The following is a 24,325-nucleotide window of genomic DNA, read 5'->3' on the forward strand; positions in this document are numbered from 1 at the left end:
CAATCAAACCCCGACATGAATAAATAAATATACTGTAACCAGTGCTGTTTTGTATTTACATACATAGATTATTGCATCAAAAATTGTCTTTCCATCATACACAGATAACTTTCTGGCTTTAGAATGTTTTTGTTTCTTTACCAAAAGTAAAATGAATACCTTTCGCTTTAAGATCCAGTAGTTATAAATAAACTGAATTCCTTCAGCATCAACTTCCATATGGGATGTAATGTCTTTTATACTGACATGTTTGTCAAATTCAGCTTCAATTTCTTGTAGTCTGGAAAAGAAAAAAAAAGAATAGCAATTAGTGTTTACAGAGTAACAATAAAAGTATTCAAAGTTATTTAAATGTGTTGCAAATACAATTACACTTTAGCCTGTGTTTATGAGATAGCACACACTTAAATTTATCCCTTGTGCAGAAAGAGGGATGGGAAGAGAGGGGGCATGTGGTTAGTGCAAAAGTAGACAAAGTGCAGAGAAAAGATAGGTAAAGAAGAGGGAAAAGAAGATGAAATAGAAGAACAACAAAAAAGAAAAGGTAGTACTGATTTAGTTGTTATTTTACTTGTCATTTAATTTTTAGACACCCTACGGTCTTTCTACTGCTTAAAAGTTATTTTATATCACAGATTGATGACACAAATCTTCTTTTTACAAGCAGTTGATTCATGACCTTCAATTATAGTTCCTAATTCAACTTTTTGATATTAATTACAATGCAGGGATTAACTGTTTTCATTCTCCGACTGCTTGATGGTTTGTCAATGGAATGAGCTGTTATATTTGTGTTAATTTACACCTATGCAAATGGAAGCTACTATCTGCTAGCTTTTATAGAACATCCATACATTACGGAGATGGTATCTGTTCTTTCAGACATGTCTGAAAGAACAGATACCATTGGTGATCTTGCAGCTCTCGAAGAATGAATTTACAATGAAACCCAGACCATTAGCTGCTTACAGGCGTTGATAAATATCAATGGGGACAGTTGAAAATGTGTGCCCTGACCAGGACTCAAACCCGGGATCTCCTGCTTACATCGTAGACACTCTATCCGACTGAGCCATAGAGGCCAGAGAGGGTAGTGCGACTGCAGGGACTTACCTCTGGCACACTCCTCGTGAGACCCACATTTCCAACTTATTGTCCACACACTACATTTGTAGTATCTCTGCCCACTATACTCATTACTCGAGGCAGTCAATCTATCGATTCCCGTAAGAGAGCAAAGTGAGTGCATCCGCACTGAAGAAGATCATTGAGCGATAAGCCTTATCTATACGAAGATGGTATCTGTTCTTTTGGACATTTTCAACAGTCCCCGTTGACATTTATCAATGCCTGCAATCAGCTAATGGTCCGGGGTTCATTGTAATTCCATACATTACAGTTAATACTTGTCAATGGTGAAACTTTCATCACTGTTAACAAAGGACAGAGGAATCAATTTCTGCACATAACAGTTAGTTATTCAGTTTCATGTTTGATGGATCATTTGCACAATAAATCGTAATGATGTGGAATTAGTCATTTTACACTCATATCACAAATTAATTTGTAAAGATGGCAATTTACATGTTTTTTTTTTTAATTACACAAATGTGAATTAGTAATTTCTATCCGCCACCTTTCACAAATTACAATAATATAGATACTTCTAAGGTACAGAAGGAGCAGTCAATATGAAGTAATGAGTACCATTTTTTCATTTGCTATTGTAAAAAAATTATGTAAATCACTGTGGATTTTGAACCATGGTGGATTACTCACAACAAAACAGTTGTCATCTACCACATAACCTCTGGTGATCACCACATATTATTCTTACAAACCTTTTCTGGGCTATAAACACTTTCTTTCATATTTCACATGACATTATTTATTGAAAATATGCAAAATATGTCAACTTCCTGATTTGTCTCCTCCAAAGATTTATAATGGTTGTAAAGTAAAAATGTGGCCAAACTAGGTTGTTTTAGGAATTCCAAAATGTGCTTTTCCCAGTTTAAATTCCCATAAAAATGGGCACCTGTTGGACTTAAGAATTCCAACATATTTACTGCTGTAAAACACTTAAAATCAAATAATGTTTTACATATTGACAAGTGATAACACAGGAGTAAAATTCTGAGCAGATACTACATCTATTACGTTCTTTTACACATTGGATAATAGTAACAGAAATGTGCTATCAAAACTGTAGAAGTTATGTCTTCAAACTGCAGAAAATATTATAGGTGCAAATATAACTGATCGCAGAATATGAAAATTCTGGATTGGTATTTACTCATGTTGAATCCTAATTATGACGTTTGCCAAGAAGTGACATAGGGCACGACAAAAACTATGTACCATGGAAGCCGTGTGTGATTTCAAGAAGACTTATGGAAACACATCAGGAAGGGTGGAGAACTATGCCCCTCACTGAGACAGGTTTAAAGGATAACACGAGGAGTGTACACACTCAACAAATTTTCCTCAATCTACATAATTTTTTATAAATATTGGAATCAGAGTATGGATATAATGTTAATTAATGAACAACTGATGTACTTTTGTCATTAATGCCATGTGACAAGCTTAAAAGGAATGGACATTTGGCAACATTTATTAAAACATTCTTCTCTAGTAGGATAAGACATTTTGCATTTTTGCAAATTTTGCCTCAAACTGCAAAAATGTGAAATTATCTAATAGGTGCCATTTTATAGTAAATTCTACTAAGATGAACCATATTATCAGAGATAGTTTCAAGTAGTTTTATTTACTGCATATAAATATACATAAATGTAACCAGTTTTCGGCTATTGCACATCACCTAGTGAAGCCCAATTTGGAAAGATAATGTTTTTTAAAAAAAGTGCAACAAAATATCAGTGGGTCTCATGCTGTAGCACAATGCCAATTGTGGGCAGTTAAATGGTCTGTATAAAATACATGCCATATAATGTTACACAGCACTCAGTCATGGAAGTTAATGTCTTAGAATAATGAAACACATATGTTTGTCTGCTACCTGAAGTTCAAAAATTGGTATAATGTCAACATATTTAATGTGGCAGTTTTAAGGAATGGATGTTTTGAACTCTGGTTGAGCCAAGTACTGGTGTAGAGGTCAGGTTTGAACTATCTCATTTACAACTCTGTCAATTGTTACTGACGTAACTGCACTGTAGCCATTACCTAATGCTTTGTGTTGTGAATTGATCATCATTTGATTTTCTTATTTTGAAATGAGTGAAAACTAATCCTGGTTCACCAAGGAGCTTCCTTAAGACCCTCACAACACCAGAAGGGATCCGTGATCCCTGTGACCATGCGTCAGTTGTACTTTAACAGAGATGCAGAACCTGGAGGTAGGCTGCCACCCTGCGAGAGGGATGCGGGTCTTATTTCCCCGCACTGCTACTCATCTATCTGGTTACAGTAATTCCAGTTTGTTTACGCATGCAGACGGCTGCCAGTTTACAGTGTCCTTATTCTGTACTATAACGAGCAAAACACAAAACTTTTCAATGCATTTCAAAAGTGCTGAAAATCTTCTCCTGACATGCAAACAGAGTTATTTTCAGTTCTACCTCTATGTTAAATGGCTTGCTCATCCTATCTGTGGTGTTGTCACATGTGTATCATGTGGCTATCAACCCACAAAAGGTCAGAAAACTGTTGAAGTTCATGAAAAACCAAACAGTCCAGTCAAAAAGCTCCAAAAATAGGTCCCCTAATCATGCTTTATAAAAGAAATGAGAAAAAGGCAAGGGAAAGAAAGTAAAAGAAGCTACAGGATATGAGTTCTATTCTCCACTGAATCATTTCTTCAAGCTTATGAACTGAAATTAATAACTAGGAGCCAATCTGAAAATTAGTGTAGAGAAATAGGCAGTTTAAAACTTTTTTTACAGGTTTCTCTGTCCCTTTACTTGCTAATTTTTCCAACACTGTTACTTTTAGACTACATATCGTTCTCTTTTTTAGTTGTTCGATTTGTTCTATTTTTAACTATGTGCATATAACTTCCCTAACTTGCTTTTTCCACTCTGCTATCCATCTGATACTTTGTCATAACTTTTTCTTTGTCATTATTACCAACTTTATTCTTCATTCAGCCCTTCAACTTGAAAATTTTGCAAGTATCTGTTGCCTTCAATTATCTATACAGTTTGTTCATTGGGTTGTTGTTATTTTTGGACAATTTAGTGCCCATTACTAATTGCAATTGTTGGACAACTACTATGTTGCATTAGCAGGTTCCAAAACAGAAGTTGCTACTTGCAAAAAATTCAGAATTAACTACAATGTTTAGATTTGGTCTTTGCTTTCTTTTTTGATATGACTATTTCTGCAGTGAGGTCATTAGAAAAAAAGATACAGTCGAAACCAAAACAATGTACTAATTGAAAGATCATTCTGTGATCTGACACACTGACTGCTACACGCCTAGTAATTGCGTGAGGCTCTCTGGTGGCCACATGATAGTCAGGATGTTAAGGAAGTAACGAAGTACAGGGGCTGGACAAAAATATGGAAACATTGCCAGAAATGCATTCTTGAACATAAATACAGTGGTAACTAAGCTCACAGATAGTGATATTGTATTTGACTACAAACAACACCTGTGCAATGCCCTTAGTATGTTGTAAGTGTCAACATGGTCAAAACAGTAAAGTTGTGAATGTATTATGCTGGAGCTAACTGTATTCAAAGGTGGGCAAATTGTGGGTGCTTGTATGGTGGATACTTCTACAACCCAGATAGCCAAAGTATTTGGTATTTCAAGAGGCACCACATCAAACATTTATATTGCATACAGGGAAAGCAGAAAAACATTATCTGCTCAGACAGAGCACAGATGAAATTGTGTGTTGAGTGATCATGACAGATGGTCATTGGAGAAAATGACAGCTGCAAAAGTCACTGCAAAACTAAATGTTGCACTTGCAAATCCTGTCAGCACAAGAACGACATGAAGGGAGCTCCATTAAGTTGAGAACTGAAGGGCGAGTTGGGATTCCAAAACCACACATCTGTGATGCAAGAGAGCAAAATCGACATTTTTTTATACAACTGAGTTGGTCATTTTGAGATATGTCCTGCCACAAATTTTATAAAGGTGACATATAAAAAGTTATCATATCCCAGAGAATTGATGGTTATCCACTCATATTTGTTGTAAGAAGAAAATTTCCTCATTTATGCATACACTGTTTGAGAATGAGAGCACATAGCATCCAGCTGCAAAATTTACATAATTTATAATTTCAAAATTTTTCTCACTGACACCCTCCCACAAAATGGCGAAAGGGAAAAAGGTTATCACTTACTACATTTTTGCTGTACATACCGTAAAAAAATCAGGCATGAGATTTTAAGTTATTATTCTGTCACTACTAACTCTATTCACAACATATTTTACACACAGCATCCACATATACCATTAAATGTGCTGGCAAATTTATATCACTGTATGACACATGGTTCAGGAGATATGATGTCATAAACATTGAGAAGCTTGAGAAACTACATTTTGTTTTATTACTTCTTTACTACTAAAGCCATTCACAACAAATTTTGCAAACGTATTTAAAAAAAACTATATAAAACATATACTATCACAGGGAGAGCCAACTACAAAACAAAACGTCATATACCAGTTATTACGTAAACAATGTTCAGCCTTCTACATCGACATGACTACCACCAAATTATCAATTAGGATGAATGGGCCCAGGCAGAGGGTCTATACTGGCAACTCGCAATATCCTGTTGCAGTGCATGCTCTACAACATGACATTTGTGACCTCAGTGCTGTTTCACCAGATGTGCCATCTGGACTCTTCCCGCAGAAACCAGTTTCTCAGAACTCTGCAGGTGGGAATTAGAATTACAACATGTCCTTGATTCTCACCACCCACCTGTCCTTAATGTGCATTAACTTCTTCCGTCTCAGATTTTCTGCACTGTAACTACTCTTTGCTTCACTCCGTTTTAGTTTTCTATATCTTTCATTGTCTTTCCTGTCTATTTTTCACTGCCCCCTCCCATGTCTGTTATGTACAATGCACTCAGCTTGTGCACAATGTTTTAGTAGCAATCTCTGTCTTTCATATTACCCTGTCTTCCACCTTTAAGCTCTCAGGTTTTCAAATCTTTTCCGATGAAGTCCCCAACAATCAGTCTTTTCTTCTCATCCCGTATGGTAAGTCTCCCCTAACCCGCAGATCTTGGTGACTTTCCCAAAATATGCCCCTTTTCCTAGACATCTACAATCATTTTCCTTCATGTTTCTTCCTTCCCCTTCAACCCTTCTGCCTGAAGGAGGAGCTACTGGCTTGGAAAGCCTGCCAATCATAACAGTCTTCTATGTACAAAATTGTTAAGGCTTTCGTGGCCACTTGTTGACAAACTGCCTATTGGCTTCTGTCTCGGGTTCTTCGGCCGACGTTCATCTAATGATTTTTCTGACGTTTCGCCAGCACGAGTGCTGGCATTGTCAAAGCTTCACCCTCCATTGCCGGTGGTGAACTGGAGGTGAGCTCGCGGCCGCAGGCTATATGTACCTGGCGCGCCAACGTCCGAGGGCTTCTCCGCGGTCATTTCCGGTGCGTTTCTCCTCTTGCTACCTGCGACGGTCGTTCGCTGCAGTACGGAAAACCAGGATCCGTTTACCTTAAGGCTTTCCTCTTTCTTGTTGAAACTGTTCGCGTGTTTTTGGATTTCTACAGCTTCTCTGAACAAGCGCGTGTGATAGTGCTTCTCTACAGACAGAACTTCCGTGTCGGCGAATTTTGTTACGTGGTCGGTCTCATTCAGTGCGTGCTCTGCCACGGCCGATTTCTCCACCTGCCCCAATATACCGTATACCTTGCACAAAGTTTATGTTGGAATGACTGGACGATCCATTAACACCAGGATCAAAGAGCATAAGCGACATTGCCGCTCATACCTCACCTGTCTTTCAACATCATCTTTGCCTCTGTACTTCTGTCCCGACTGACATCTCTGCCCAAACTCTTTGCCTTTACAAATGTCTGCTTGTGTCTGTGTATATGCGAATGGATATGTGTGTGTGTGCGAGTGTATACCTGTCCTTTTCCCCCTAAGTTAAGTCTTTCCGCTCCCGGGATTGGAATGACTCCTTACCTTCTCCCTTAAAACCCACATCCTTTCGTCTTTCCCTCTCGTTCCCTCTTTCCTGACGAAGCAACCGTTTGTTGCGAAAGCTTGAATTTTGTGTGTATGTTTGTGTTTGTTTGTGTGTCTATCGACCTGCCAGCGCTTTTGTTTGGTAAGCCTCATCATCTTTCTTTTTAGATACAATTAAATAATTTTTTCAATAACTGATTGTGTTCGTTGTTATATAAGACCATGGGTGTATTACAATGCTCTGTGTCCAAATTTCCAATCAATCAGTCCAGAACCTTTCGAGATCTGCTATTAAGAACAAACAAATAGAAAATTTAAATGTTTCCAATCACATCCCAATGATTCCAACAGATATTCCATTTCAGTTCAAATGCTTGCAACTTCTGGTGTGACTCGCATTTGCAATGACCATCAACAAGACACAATGACAATCATTACAACCCTGTGGAGTAAAGTTGGAAAATCCATGTTTCTCACATGGACAATTGTACATGGCTTTCTCATGCACTGGAAATTGTCTACCTTATTTTTGTATGCACCAGATGGAAAAACCAAAAACATCATGTATCCAAAAGCAAGTCAATAAACAGATTATAAAACGAAACACTTTCTTTTTTTTCCTGTGGCACTGCAACAGGTGCTTGGTACAGCTAGTATAGTACAGATACACTATAAAAAATGCAACCTGAGTTTTACCCAAAAAAGTCATACAGCAATTGTTAAAGGCATAGGATTGGCTCACTGACACATAGTGTTACTTTTTTATTTTGGCTAAACACGAGGCTTAGTGGAATCATTTCTGTAAGTGTATGAGAATTCTGTACTGTAATGTATCAAATAATTAGACATTTCCGCTTGCAACAAAGCACAGGAATGATCACAACAACATCTCTATCCTCCAACATTCTGGACCACAAAATTATTGAAGTCAGCACTAGACTGCTTGAGGTTATTGACTGTCTAGAGCTCTTTAGCAATGAAATCAATAGGAAGCACAGGGAAGATAAAGCAAAATGACTGCAGGCAAGATAACAGGGGAAAATGTGCATTGAGGTTTCCTATGGCGGGAACAAACTGTTTCCTGACTTGATGCAAGAAGAAATGGGTGTCAATTTAGAAGATGTCAAAGATTCAGTTTTAGAGTCAGAGTTTGACAGAGCTTATGAAGGTTTGCAAACCGAGAAGGCAAAAGAGATAGAGTCCATTCCACCAGAATATCTGAAATCATTGGAGGATAAACAGTTATTTAAGTTAGTGTGTAAAATCTTTGAAACTGGAGATATACTGTTGGTCTTTTCAGAATAAATCATCCAGAAAATCCTGAAGATAGTGAACAAGGGTTAAGTATGAGAACTTTATGAGATAATTTCACTGCTTCACTCACTTTTTATTAACATTTATTAGCATAGCACTTTTTGGCAGAATGCAGCATTACAGTTACATGTACATTAATCTGAAGTGAGATGAGGAGTATATGCTGGGTATGGCAGTGAGGTTGTGTTTTGAAATTTAACCATATACAGAATGATTCATTTAGTTCATTTTTGATGGAGATTTATTTGTCTGGCATGCAGAGCACGTTAATAACCAAAACACTATCACTTAACACTTTCACATTCATATTTTTACATTCCAAACATTCTTTTAAGTGATAAGATAAACTTATTTCAGTTGCTAGGGTAGTACAAACAATGAAAATACATATCATGGTACATATTAAGGAGTACAAGAAACTGTGTTCACAACTTCATTAATTCAATTGTTCAAATACTGGAGTAAATTGTGTTGATGTAACACTGACTAAAACACAGCACTGTGACACATTCAGAGTGTAAGACAACCTTATGACCATCAACAGACACTAATCAATGGCAAAAGACTCTACTCTAATTATATTACAAAAATCAGCATGTTTTAATACTGGCCCTGTATAAATCACCTGCAGTCAAGTTATCCATGAATAATCAAATATTTGAATTAGAAAGAAGATCCAAGGATATAAAAATGTATCAAGACCCAAGTTTACACAACACTTTTTTATGCATTTGTTCAATAATATCAATGAAACATTTTCAAAACTCATCATTCAGTAGATAGGAAAGATTTTGTGAGGACTTAGTAAATAAAAAATATTATTGACATTTGACAGTCACTGGAGCTGAATGGACAGCAAGTGTAGATTAGCAGAAAAGCCTCTGAACAATGTGAAAATTAATTTTATATTTTATAGTGCAATCAATATCAAATGAATAAAATGTGCACAATGTGTATAAATGGAAAAATAATAATATATTCTTATGTAAATATTTTTTATTATACAGTGATGACAAAAACGGTTTGATGATAGTTTTTCACAATATATCTTGAAAGGGTGTATCTTGGAATGCACACATACTCATTACAATTGTAAGCCATTAAAAAAATTAAAAAAAAAAAGTAAAGCCAGCAGTATACCTTTATAACTATTTGAGGGAAGTTAACAGTTCTCAAACTTTTACAATTGATTTCCCACTGATGAACTGTCTTTGTGAATCTACAATAAAGATAAGATAAGAATAAGAACATACATAGCAATAGAAGATTCCTACAAAACTAAATTGACACACTACATTAGATACTTACGTATCCATATCACACATGTATAATTAGGCAACCACTTCATTTTCAACAATGCCTGGAATGTTGGCCCATTGAAATGATGCCGTGTCTTTTGTTTGATGTCACCATTCTTCCATACTTTTGGTATCTTCCTCTATATACTCCCCCTTCCCCTTCTTTCATATCTATTCAACTTACAAAGTCTCTGGCTTCCGTATGTAAAGAAATGACAGTTTTCAGTTGATCACTTTCAAGCACTAGTGACAGTGCCCTAAATGAACTCAATTTTACTGATAATCAAAGATTCTCTGACATTTATGTGTAATTCTGAAACATGCTTGTGTAGTTCAGATGGAAGGCTAGCTCTAAGCTTTCTGTATATATATTTGGTACACTAACAGAAGTTGGTGTCTACAAGTTTCCATTTCTCCCAGAAAAAGAAAAATGGTAACTGGTACTGGCTAACTGGTTAATTCCGAGAAATAAGAGATAAATTTTTTAGTTATACCAAAACTCCCCACTGATGGAGGATTGAGTTTGAAGTTCCCGTAAAATTATGTATAAATGTTAAGGAAAAACAGTGAGAAAAGACTGAAATGTTCTAACTACAGACCAAGAAAAGAAGCATCACCGCTCATGTCACATAAGGAACATTAAGCAATGAATAAAACAATTTCTACCCAATCAACAATATGTTCTTTCTAAAATAAGGTGGGTTTGCTGGAATGAAACATGTTTCTAAGCACAATATCTACTTAGCCTGCTTACAGTCTGCCAAATATTTAACCTACTTATAATTTTCCTTTTTAATTTTATTTTCAGTTATTTTCTAAATCCACATAGTAGAAATATTCAAAAACACAAGTGCTTTGTGTAAATAAATATATAAATTGCATCAAAAGAGAAATTCAGTTGAAAAAGCTAAAAAATTATAAGGAAATGGAGTGGCTGGCTATTTACCAACAGGGCATGAAATTATGCATTTAAAAGTAGAAAAAAAGCTAGTTTTAGTTTTCCTTTTTTTCTACTTTTTAAATGTGTAAACTAGCAGTGTTTGGAATTTTGTCTTCTGAACTATACACAGGAATTTTTGCCCGTGTGTGTGTGTGTGTGTGTGTGTGTGTGTGTGTGTCCATTCTGAACTGAAGAATAACGAGATTTTAAGATAAGCTAGAATGTTTTGTTGATTCTGCATATCAACCATGAGGGTAATTGGTTATCTATACTCATTTCATTGCTGAAATATAAAATCAAATTGTGGCTTCTGACTTTGTCAAGATGAAGAGTAGCTCAAAATGTGTGCTGATAATACCCTGTATGTGAATTCTTGGTGTTCCTGTAGAGGACGCCTGGTATAAAGTGCCAGCTATAAGGGATGCGGTTGAGACTAATAACGTGTATTAACAACTAGTTCCAAATGTCATTTAACAGAGTACTGCAGCTTATCAGATGTTCCCCATTCACTAACTCCCAAGGTTGGTCTAAAATACATATTGGCATTAATGTCACTCAGAAAATGAGCAATTTGGTTTTTGTTGGATGCATACAATAAAGTTCTGACACAAAAGCTCCTCATGTAGAAGCACTATGTTTAGAATAACGCAGTATTGAAAATTGCAGTGTGCCATATCTCGGTGAAAGTCAGCAATCACAGTGGATACATAATCAATTCTGATGGACCATACTATCAGTCAACGAACTGCTACTGATAAACAAAATTATGCAAATTCATACATTGACTTCCTGACGTTTGCAGCTTTATCTTAATTTACACTCTGTAGAATAAGTTGTAACTATTATTTAATAAAAGTTATCTGCTAAAGTGAGCCATACTTCTTTTAAGCAAAGGCAGGGTACTGGGGGGAGGGGGGATTAAAAGAAGGAAAGAGAAAGTCAAGTAGATCTCATCCATTTTTTTTGTCACGTGTGGCATACATCCTAAACCTACATGAAATAAAAACACGGCCTACAAGATGCAAAAAATCACAGAAATTAAATTTATAATGATGAGAACATAGCATACTTTTGTATTAGGAAAAAAAAAATCACTTGAGAAAACAAAATGATGAGGAATGACATTAAGCCAGTACTTACATTCAGCAGGCGAAATTTTTATTAGTGCTGATGATGAGCGCTTCTAAAAGTAGCGTAAACTATTATATCTTTCAAATCGATTACAGGGATGGTTCAGGAAAAGTTAACAAGCAAGGTCGGGTCATTCAAACCCTAAGATGAGAAGGACCCACCAATTATGAGGACAAGGGGAGGCAAAGACTGAACTGTTGACAAAGCTTGTTACTCTGAACAATGAAATTTACACCACTCTCAATTATAATCAATTCTGTTACTTGACTAACTCAACCTGCCAACTCTGTGACAATACTGATTCCATATTATGTAGTTTTTCACACTCAGAGAAAGTTCTGGTAGTTTTATCTAACTACAATATGTTTGAAAGTGAAACTTGAAACATTTCCAGCAAGAAATAGCCCACAAGAGCTGTGTCTCCGCTTGCCCTCAATATATTTGGGGCTGTCCAATCCTGGGGTCTGAGTGTCCTGTTCTTTCTTTTTAACCTTTTCTAACCTACCCTCTTTCCTCTGTAAGGAAGTAACTAATGGTTCCGAAAGCTATGAGCGTTTATAGAATACTGTAGTAACACTGTTCACGCACTGCACTTTCTGTGGATCGGGACTGTAGCCTAGGCAGGCCCGATGATCACTGACTGGGGCCGGCCCGTGCTGCTCGAGTTGTTGTTGTTGTTGTTGTTGTTCAGCCGGCAGAGGTCGTGTCCGAATTCTCGCGTGCCCTCTGGTGGACGGGACTCTACTTGCGGCAACTACCGTCCGTGACGCGCCGTGCCATTGTGCGCCTCCCGCAATCTGTTTGGTGGCTACTGCACTCCTCCTCCTTCGGGGGGTGACGCCACTGTGAGCCACTGCGGCGGAAGGTGGAGCGGCAGGCAGGAGCGATGACCCCCACATCCATTGGATGGCCGGAGTCGGGGGATCTGCCAACCCTCGAGCTGGAACCTTCGAATACGGCTGGAAGTGACCCACAAGAAGAGGCCCCCGTCGTCCCACAACCGGAGCCCGGGACAGAACAGGCGACAGGTCGTCGAACTCCTGATCCTGTTCCACCTCGGAAGGGGCAAGACCCAGTGGCGGGGACGAAGGGGAAGGGACGACCACAGGGGAACCAGCCTCCTGAGAAACCGGGCCTGTTAGGGGGGCCGGCTCTCGCTGGGGCATCTCGAACGATGGCGATGCCAGTACTAGAGCCACTGGAGGCCCCCAAGGCTGAGAACCAATGCAGTGCGGCAGAGTCACAGCGGGGAGAGGAGGTAACGTCCCCCGTGAATCCAACACAGGTGCCGGCAATGGGGAAGTCGGTGTCCGAGAGGTCGGAGGGTGGGTGCCTGAACGTGGACGGAGCTGATTTTGGTGACGACGTATCACCCGGTCCCCCGCCTGCAAGGTATAGAGCCGGCGGCCATTACGGTGCAGGACCACCGCCGGTATCCAAGGTGGATTGCGACCAAAACCACGGGCCCAGACCGACATACCCAGTGGAAAACCAGGGACGCCGTTTTGTGAAGACTGGCGAGGATCAGGCTGGAGGAGGTGCAGCAGAGTCCTAGGTTGACGCCCATGGAGGAGCTCCGCTGGGCTGCGTTCTCCCATTGGTGTGGTCCGGTATGCCGTCAAGAAAAACGTCAATGCTTCCTCCGCAGGAAATTCGTGCACATACTTTTTCATCTGCGTCTTAAATGTGCGCACCATGCGCTCTGATTCCCCATTCGATCGTGGATGGAAGGGGGGAGAGCAAATGTGCCGAATACCGAAGCGCCTACAAAAATCCTGGAAGGTCTGCGAAATAAACTGCGGTCCATTGTCCGAGACCAGGGTAATTGGCAGACCCTCCACAGAAAAGATTTTGGCGAGTGCCTGGATTGCAACTTCTGAAGTGGTTGAGGAGCAGCGAACCACATATGGGAATCGGGAATAAGCATCAATGACAATGAGCCAAAAGCCATTGAGAAACGGGCCCGCAAAATCGATGTGAACATGTTCCCATGCCTGGGTTGCCGGCGGCCATGAAGAGAACGCTGCCCTGGGAGAGGCTTGTTGGCTCGCACACTGGGAACAGGCTGCTATGAAGTGCTCAATTTCTCTGTCAATACCGGGCCAGTACACATGTCTGCGAGCCAAGGTTTTAGTACGGGAAACACCCCAGTGTCCCGCATGTAATAACGTGAGGACCTCCTTCCGTAAACTGGCAGGAACAACTACGCGAGGTGCAGCATCATCGGTAGCCAGAAGGAGAACTCCTTCCAAGACGGAGAGGCGGTCTCGTAGAAGAAAATAATTACGAAGAGGGTCAGAGGCCCGGCCCGGAGGGTGGGACGACCACCCCTGCTGAATGAGGCGCACTATTTGCCGGAGAACCGGGTCCGCCGCCGTTTCCTTGGCGACTCGAGAACCAGTGATCGGAAAGCCATCAACCGCTTGGCGGGACGCCACATCCAATTGAAAACACATAACCTCCTCCCGATCGAACGTAGGATCCGGGCCCACCAGAAGACAGGAAAGAGCGTCGGCGTTGGCATGCTGTCCCGTAGGGCGAAAATGAATGTCATAATGGTACTTAGAGAGGAACAAGGCCCAGCGCTGTAGTCTGTGGGCCGCCCTATCCGGAATCTGAGAGGCGGGGCCAAATAACGATATTAACGGCTTATGGTCAGTGATTAACTGAAACTTCGTGCCATACAAGAAAGGGTGAAACTTGGTAACAGCGTAGACAATGGCCAAAGCCTCTTTTTCCACCTGGGAGTAATGGGCCTGCGCGGGACTGAGCGTTTTAGACGCAAACGCCAGTGGTTGCTCGGAACCATCTGCATTGCGATGGGCCAGGACCGCCCCCACCCCATACTGTGAAGCATCGGTAGCCAGGACCAACAGCTTATGGGGATCAAAAGTAGCCAAACAAGGGGCTGATGTGAGGAGGCCCTTCAATGAGGTGAACGCCCGCTCGCATGCAGGCGACCAATCAAAAGGAACACCCTTGTGCAGAAGGCAGTGCAGGGGGTGGGCGATAGTGGAAGCCCTGGGAATGAACCGGTGGTAATAGGCTATCTTGCCTAAAAAAGCTTGTAACTCTTTCAGCGAAGCGGGCCAAGGAAGGTTGACGATACCTTGGACCAAACTTCCTAGGGGCTGGATGCCACGCCGAGAGATGGTGTAGCCCACATACTCAACGGATGGTTGGAAGAAGGTTGACTTATGCAGGTTGCAACGCAGGCCCACAGACCTAAATTTGAGAAAGAGGGTGCGAAGGTTGTGCAAGTGTTCCTTCGTGCTGCGGCCTGTGACAATTATGTCATCCGGGTAATTAATACAATGAGGGATCGTCGACGTGACATGCTCAAGATAACGCTGGAATATCGTCGGGGCACTGGATATTCCAAAAGCCAACCGCTGGTATTGGTAAAGGCCAAAAGGGGTGTTGACGACCGCCAGCCTTTTGGAGTCCTCATCAAGTGGTATCTGATGATAAGCCTCCGACAGATCGATTTTCGAAAAATATTGGCCTCCCGCCATGGCGGAGAACAATTAATCAGCCCGAGGCAAAGGATAGGTGTCCACCACCAATTGGGCATTAACGGTGGCCTTGAAATCGCCACAAAGACGTAATTTTCCCGAGGGCTTCCTGACAATAACGAGGGGCGAAGCCCACTCACTGGAAGAAATGGGAAGAACGACCCCTAGGGCTGTCAGCCGGTCTAGCTCTTCCTTAACCGGAGGGCGGAGAGCCAAGGGGATCTGCCTCGCGCGTAGAAAACGCGGGCGAGCCGACGCCTTCAACGTTAAGTGAGCTTCAAAATCGGAAACACGCCCCAGACCCTCCTCAAAGATATCTGGAAAGTCTGAGATCAAAGATTCCAATGATTGATAGGGAACGTCTTCGGAAACCAACTGTATGGTGTCAGTGATAGAAAAACCGAAACCTTGAAAGGCGTCCAGGCCAAAAAGGTTAGCGGAGCCCGCATCACTGACAACAATAAAAGTAAGAGGCCGAGTGACAGATTTGTAAGTCACATCGGTAGTGAATTGACCCAGTAGGGGAATGAACTGTTTACCATAACCGCGGAGACGCCAGTAAACCGGTGCCAACGGGGGCGATCCAAGGTCGGAATAAGTTTGGGCATTCAACAACGAAACTGCCACGCCCGTATCGACTTGCAGTTGTAATCGGCGCGACCGAACCGACACCTCGATAAAGAGTTTGCGCGCCGATGCATCGGGAGCCTGGCCCGATGAAACTTCCTGAATGTCAACGTCCATGTCCCCAGAGCCGGCTTCCTTCGATTCGGTTGAGGCTGAGCGGCAAACTTTAGCAACGTGACCTTTCTTATTACATTTGCGACAAACGGCCCAACGCTGGGGGCACTCCGACCGATCATGACGTATATAGCACGACGCACAGGACGGCAACAGGGGCCGGCGGTCGGAGTTCTGTTTACGCGCCGTGCGGGATCGGCCGTAATGGCCGGATTGTACCGCTCGCACGTCGTCCACCCCGGACACAGTGGACGCGGCTGCACCGCCCTGAACCTCCGCGACGTCGCACCACACTTCCAGCTGTTGACCCGCGGCGTGAGAGACTTCATACGATTGAGCAATGGGCAGGACTTCCTCGAGGGAAGGGTCTTCTAACTGCAGGGCCCGTTGCCGGACCTCCCTATCAGGGGCCGAACGAACAATGGCGTCGCGTACCATAACGTGGGCATACGACTCTCGCGACTGCTCCGTGACAAAGTGACACTTGCGACTAAGACCGTGCAGGGGAGCGGCCCACGCCCGGTAAGACTGATGGGGCTGTTTCTTGCATTGATAGAACTCGACCCTAGCCGCCACAACATGCGTGCGGCGGCGATAATAGGAAGACGGCAATGAACACAATGCATCAAAAGACAAGGACGAGGGTTCCTGCAACGGCGCGAGCTGGCGCAAAACGTGATACAGCGAGGGAGATATCCAAGACAAGAAGAGAGCACGACAGACCTCGGCATCAGTAACATGAAACGCCTGGAAATGCTGCCGAAGGCGATGTTCATACGCGTCCCAATCATCCGCCGTCTCGTCATACGGGGGAAAGGGAGGAGGGAACTGTGTCGGAGCAGACGGCGTGGAGAGCAACGCCGGAAGCATCTGTTTCATGGTGGCCAAGAGCTCCATCTGCTGCGCAACCAAAACTCGCACCAAATCCTCCATGCCGTGGAGAAGATGCGAAACCGGAACAACGACGCAACACGCGAAAGAACGACCTTACTCGTCGCCAATTGTGTAGTAACACTGTTCACGCACTGCACTTTCTGTGGATCGGGACTGTATCTTAGGCAGGCCCGATGATCACTGATTGGGGCCGGCCCGTGCTGCTCAAGTTGTTGTTGTTGTTGTTCAGCCGGCAGAGGTCGTGTCCGAATTCTCGCGTGCCCTCTGGTGGACGGGACTCTACTTGCGGCAACTACCGTCCGTGACGCGCCGTGCCATTGTGCGCCTCCCGCAATCTGTTTGGTGGCTACTGCAAATACTGTATGATCAAACTGGCAACATAGCTTGTCATTTTGAATAAATAATAATGGTCACCACTGACTATTGTTAATATTTAAGTATAATTTGTGGAAGTGGATTGGTATTCAGCCTTCAATAGCAAAGTTAATGGTTTTAATTCACTGTTCTCAAGTCAGACAACTGTATGATTTGGTTACCTCAACCTGGTACCTTTGTGACAGTACTGCTTCTGTATTATATAGTTTTTCCCCAACAGAGAAATTTATGTTGCTAGTACTTAACAACCATGAATTTTAAAGTTAAACATGAGCCTTTACAATGCCACAAAAAAGTACTAAATTTGAATCTAATTTTTGTTCTTTTGCCAGTGACATAAAATTATAACTTAGAATATTCTGACAAGTGCTCACAGTGACAAATATACAAAAATTATGTATATTAATAACTCACTCCTGGCATAAACAGGACCAACATAGGAGGACTGAAGATAGAGCCCCAGAAGAATTTGTAGTATTGTATTTAGCTACAGCAAGATTTTATATACCTGCAGGCAGAAAAAGTGGCTGGGAAGAATGAAAAGTTTGTTTCTTAATACGTGTAAAAGAATGAACACTTCCATCCATATTCTGAGATGAAATTTGATAAGGAACATACTTTGCTGCTCGTGCTTGATTCTTTTCTTCAGATGTCATGTCCTTTCTCTTCTTTCTCTTGGAGTCTTCATCCTCAGAAGCAGAGCCACTCTTTTCCTTCTTGCTTGTTAGACTGTGTTTCTGGCAATAAGACTGGCAAGAGAAAAGAAAGCACATGTTACTATAACAATGTAAGCATATCAGATGAGACTTTTTTTAAAAAAATATTCTGTAACACAGATGAACATGACATTTAAAGGGTACCATACAGTAGTAACCCAAATATGATTGTAATTACAAAAAATTCATAAAATAGGAAAGAATATTAAAATCTGGCAGCATTAAAAATTGAAACATTTTTACCTCCAGGGTTTTAAATGGTGTAGTGATATGTAAAACATGACTTTAAGCAAGACAGATCCACTTACCCTCTTCTACTCAATTCCATCTCTCACCTCAAAGTTGGTGAACCCTAGGAACCTGTGCAACACTTTGGAAGACCAGATACCCAACCACAGTGGGAAACAGGGTCAGGGCATAAGAGAGAAGGAGAAATGGTCTTCCAAAGATTAGGGGTTTGAGCTATAGCCTAATAAGCCACACCCAGAAAAAAGTTTTACTACAAATGCTCAAGGACATATAGCTGGATGCACTTTTAAGGCAAAGACACGACAAACTAACAGGGAATATGAGAGCTGGGTCACGGAATGTACAGACATGATATAGAATTTGAGTTATTGGAAGCCTGAATGGAAACATGATAACCTACAAGGTGGATACCATGGAGTTGTAAGAGATAAGATGGACTGGTGTACTCCGTATTAAAGCGGCCATAACATTGAACACACATTTGGTGCGGGATTTATAGCCAGTCAACCGAACAATTAGTAATAAGATTTAAAGCAGTAAGTCCAAGGATATGTTATGTACAAATAAAGGGGGAATTCAAACAATGGAAGTCCAGTATAATAGAACAATAATATTATGAAAAGGATAAACTACTATTCATCAATAGAGAAGCAGTTGAGTCACAGAAAGACTTCAGAAGTCTTCATTGTGCCTGTCTGTGACTCAGTGCCTCCAGTATGTGGTGAGCAGTGATCTACCCATTTCATTATAAAAGGGAAATTCTTTAACTATAGTCTCTTAAATGCACATTCCCTGACTAAGGAGAGGGCAGCAGAAGAGGAGGACACTTTTTATGGGGAACTGTAGCAAGCTTATTGATAGTGTCCAAAAAAAGTGATGTAATAATGGTGAAAGGATAGGGTCAGAGCAGGTATTCTCCACTACCATAAATGAATTGGGGGTCATCAAACAACAACATTAGGAACCAAATTGATTGCATTTTAACAGCTACCAGGCTTGGGTCTGATGTACTAGACTGCCATAGTTTAAGATGTGCTAATATGGACTTCAATAATTACCTCTTTACAGTAAAAATAAGAGTCAGAATTTCAAATGTACACAAAGTTAAAAGAGAAAGACAAAATAAGTATTATGTCTCAGAACATAAGGACCCATGGAAGGCTGAACCAATTTGGAAAACAGATTGAGAGGAATTCTCCAGAATTATATTCACAACATAAATGAGCAATGGAATAAAATCAGAAATGAAATACTTACTACTGCAGAAGAAGTGACTGGTATGGAGTAACAGACCAGAAAGATTGAATGGTATGATGAAGAGGGTCAGGAGGCAACAAGAGAAAAGAATGAAGTAAATAAAAGGACACAGGCCAGAACAACAAGAATGCTGGTGGATGACTACAGAGAAAAAAATGTGTGCCGAAAAGTGGATTTTTAATGTAAGGAAGAAAAGCCTTTTCCAAAGTCAGTTGCAGGATACTAAATTACTTAACAATCCTAATGAAAGCAGGAAATTCTATAGAAGCATCAATAACACTGGAAGGGGCTTTCAACCAAAAACAATACGATGCAAAGGGAAAAATGGTGAACTAATAACATTACAGGAAGGGGTATTAATCGCTAGGCGCAGTACTTTAGGAATTACTATACTCAGAGAATACTGAAACATAGGAACTAACTGAAAACCAACAGATGGAAGAAGAGGAATATGGAAGGGGGGAAGATTGGTGTTTAACATCCCGTTGATAGCTAGGTCTTTTAAAGTCTGAGTACAAGCTCGGATTAGGAAAGGATGGGGAAAGAAATAGGCTGTGTCCTTTTTGGAGGAACCATCCCGGCATTTGGCTCAGGCAATTTAAGGAAATCATGGAAAACCTAAATCTGGATGACTGGACAGGGATTCAAACCGCCGTTCTCCTGAATGTGCATCCAGTGTGCTAACCAATGCGCCATCTTGCTCAGTAAGAGAAAAATTTGATGCCTTCGATGCAAGAGGCTCAGCAAGCAATAAAAAAACTAACCAACAAAAGTCAACTGACAATGACAACCTGCTAGCTGATGTCATCTAGACAGATGCCTGCATGCCTCGATCTCAGATATATGGACATACAATGTCATCCCAAATGATAGGAATATGAGAGTAATATGTGTTATATATAAGAAAGGGACATCCTGGAATGTACACACTATATGATTAAATTAATGAACACCATACATAAAATATTCCCCTCCCTACTTTGTACCTGTGGAAAACCTTTAGATGAAAAAGGAATCAGGAGATATCAGGCAAGCTTTAGACCTGGCAAATAAACTAATGACCAAATAACCACCCTAAGGCAAATATTGGAAAAAGCAAGGGAATACAATATTGAAACACACCATACATTTGTTGATTCTAACGCAGCATATAAAAATAAGCTTGCTGAAGCCATGAATGAGCTCTGCATACCACAACAGTCATTACACTTCATAAGTTTGACTATGGAAAAAGTCTGTAATTTGATACATAAAAAATCTAATCAATAAGCATAGGAAGGAGAACACACATATAAAAAGTGGTTTGACTTATGCAAGCTTTTAGAGCCAATGGCTCCTTCTTCTGGCAGAAGGGTTGGTAGGGAAGAAAGAGGGGTGAAGGAAAAGAGAGATTTGGGAAAAGGGGTGGAGTTCAGGAATGTCACCCACAACCCCAGGTCAAGGGAGACTTACCAGACGGGATGAGAAGCAAAGACTGATTGTTGGGGACTGCAGCAGAAGAGACTTAAAAACCTGAGAGCTTAAAGGAAGAAGACAGGGCAATCATTACTGCAAAAACATTGTGCATGAGTTAATAACAGTGAAAAGCTAAATTCATTGTATGTAACAGAGGTGGAAGAGGGATGGTGAAAAACAGATAGGATGAAAGATGTAGAAAACTAAAATGGAGTGAAGAAGGGAGTAGTTACTGAGAAGAAATGCTGGGATGGAAAAACTTAATGTAAATTAAGACCAGGTGGGTAGCGAGAACCAAGGGTGTTACAGTGCTTGTTCCCACCTGCAGAATTCTGAGAAATCGCTGTCTGGGGCAGAATACAGTTGGTGCATGTGGTGAAACAGTCACCAATGTTGTGTTGTAGAGCATGCTTTGCAACAGGATATTGTGTGTTAACACTACACACCCTCTGCCTATGCCCATTCATCCTAACTGATAACATGGTGGTAGTCACGCCGATGTGAAAGGCCAAACAGTGCTTGAATAACAGCTAGTATATGACGTGTCATTTCATAGTTGGCTCTCCCTTTTACAGTACATGTTTTGCCAGTTACAGGGCTGGTATAGGTGGTGGTAGAAGGGTGCATTGGGCAAGTCTTACAATGGGGACGGTCACAGGGGTATGATACAGAGGGTAGGGAGATGGCTGCCTGTTTCACCACATACACCATCTGGATTCTGCCCCATACACCGGTTTCTCAGAACTGTGCAGGTGGGAACAAGCACTATAACATGTCCTTGGTTTTCGCTACCCACCTGGTCTTAATTTACATTACATTTTTCCATCCCCGCATTTCTTCACTCCATTTTAGTTTTCTACATTTTCATCCTATCTGTTTTTCACCATCCCCCTTCCACCTCTGTTACATACAATGAATTTAGCTTTACACTGTTATTAATTCGTGCACAATGTTTTAGCAGTAATGTCTGTCTTGCATATTGCCCTGTCTTCTTCCTTTAAGCTCTCATGTTTTTAAGTCTCATCTAGTGCAGTCCCCAATAATCAGTCTTTGCTTCTCATCCTGTCCGGTACGTCTCCCTTGACCTTCTCCCTTGACCTGGGGTTGTGGGTGACTTTCCTGAACTCCATCCCTTTTCCTAAACCTCTCCAGCCCTTTTCCTTCACCCCTCTTTCTTCCCTTTCAACCCTTCTGCCGGAAGAAAGAGCCACTGGCTCTAAACACTTGCATAAGTATAACCATTTTTATATAATTGTGTTCTCCTGCTTCTGCTTGGTGAGTAGATTTTTTTAGCTGTCCAATTATGCTATACTGTCAAAGTTGATTACTTTCCTGACTATGGAAATAGTAGTATGTACAGTATGGATACAACGAAATTAAACATCAAGGTTTCAGACTATGGACTGAGGCAAGGGGATGCACTCTTATGTATGCTTTTTAACACAGCACTAGAGGGAGTAATAAGGTCGGCTCAAATCAACACAAAAGGCAGAATATAAAACAGAATGGTGCAGGTTCTGACCTATGCAGACGATGTGGATATTATTATAATAAGAACAGAACTAGCTGCTAAAGGAACACATAGGTGGCAGAAACAATAGAAATGGGACTGCAAGTGAACATAAAAGTACCACCAAATACATGCGATTAATACAACCAGAACAGTAACTGTGTTCATAATAAGAATAAACCTGATGTAAACATTACACCATGTATTCTTCCACGTTTGCTTGAATCTCATTGGATTTCATTTCATGTGGAGCGGGAGCCAAGCGGTGTCCAGTACAGTCAATTATGATCATGAGGATATGTTTTATGCTGTGTTACACACACATAGACTGAGCAATAATGCGGGACAACAGCTTTACCGGCGCACTAAACTTGGACAGCACTGGCCAGCCAGCTGGTCCAACTAACCTGCAATAATGTGAACAGTGGCAGGTCAGACACGAAAAGAGATGAGCAGAGAAACAATACAGCTTCAAATGTCATTTAATTTTTGAAGAGAATGAAATAATAATCAGCAAAACTCCACCGCTACCACATGCTTCTTAGGTAACCAGACGAAAAGCATAAGATGCTCTATTCTAATTACAAACAAGAGTGATGAAAATTCCTAACGTAAACAAAGAGTAATTTTTCTGAGTGAGCTATGTGTGATGCAAAAGGACACTGCGGCATTTCACCATACTGCTGAATACTGAAGCCTCCAATAGTGTTAATTATAGTCAGACATCTGGTAATCTCTTAGCTCCTTCCTTATCCGAATCTGAGAAATATTTTTCAGTGCTGGACCTGTAATCTGTTATGTTGACAATGAGTCGATCAACAACAGAATCCATGAAGCCATCCAAGTGCCGCATTTTCTCCTCTTCGTTTATGACGCACCATTCTATATCCTGCCAGTGTTTGGCGGTGACATGTGAAAAAGCTGCATGTCTTAGTTCCAGTATGTCTGGCAGCTTAACAGTCTTGTTATTTCTTACGAAAAATCCCTTAACTTGGTTTCAGATCATTCGTGTTGGGTTCATTTTATAATTATACAGTGGCAAATGTAACAATGCAGCATTTGTTTGATGTGCTCAAGGCTGTGAAAATGATTGTTTTTCATGTTTCTACAAATCTTATCATTCTGGTTTGTGTGAGACATCTGTGGTACAAAACAATGCACGTAGTCCTAAAAGATTAAATTGTTATGTTTCCTTAATTTAAGCAACTGTTATTAACAATGTTTCATAAAATATTGATAGTTAAGAATTTATATTTGAAATGAAAACAGGAATTTCATGTGCAATATGTAGTTACACACAAGAAGGCGTGCATTATTCATAAAAAATAATGATCAACTTTACAATTACAAGATGTATGTATTTCAAACTGAATGTAAAAATTGGATGACCAAGGCAAGACTTGACCCAGCGATCCATGTACTGCATCAGATTACCAATCTACTATGCTACCGATTCCACTATACACCCTGTGTGTGTTTGTATCACAACTGTATCAAATACAGTCCCCTGGAAAACTTCAAAGGCAATATTTTCTGATTTATGGAAAACATTAAGACAACCTATTTCTCGGCACTTTTCAATCATGTTCCACACGTGTGTTTCACTATGGAACAGGAAGCAGACTCAGCCATTTTCATCCTGCTTATTAACAGCGTGACAATCAAGAGCACAACAGTACAGAGACTGTGATTGCTCTTGATTTTTGAAATAAAAGCTACGTAGCTAAAGCGTGATTAAGAAAAACGTTGAAGGTTTGTTTACACATCAGAATATCTTA

General features: G+C 40.9%; 1 protein-coding gene across 1 annotated transcript in view; it reads right to left on the reverse strand.

The window, feature by feature from the left end:
- The window catches only part of LOC126187296 (PHD finger protein rhinoceros), a 246,764-nt gene that overhangs the window by 130,371 nt on the left and 92,068 nt on the right, over positions 1 to 24,325 (reverse strand). The window contains exons 10-11 of the mRNA XM_049928284.1: positions 17,979 to 18,109; positions 160 to 280 (exon numbers count right to left, since the gene is read on the reverse strand). Coding sequence (XP_049784241.1) covers positions 160 to 280; positions 17,979 to 18,109 — 252 coding nt within the window. The remainder of the gene's footprint in view (positions 1 to 159; positions 281 to 17,978; positions 18,110 to 24,325) is intronic.

Source organism: Schistocerca cancellata, chromosome 5 (assembly GCF_023864275.1).
Source record: "Schistocerca cancellata isolate TAMUIC-IGC-003103 chromosome 5, iqSchCanc2.1, whole genome shotgun sequence".
NCBI lineage: Eukaryota > Metazoa > Arthropoda > Insecta > Orthoptera > Acrididae > Schistocerca > Schistocerca cancellata.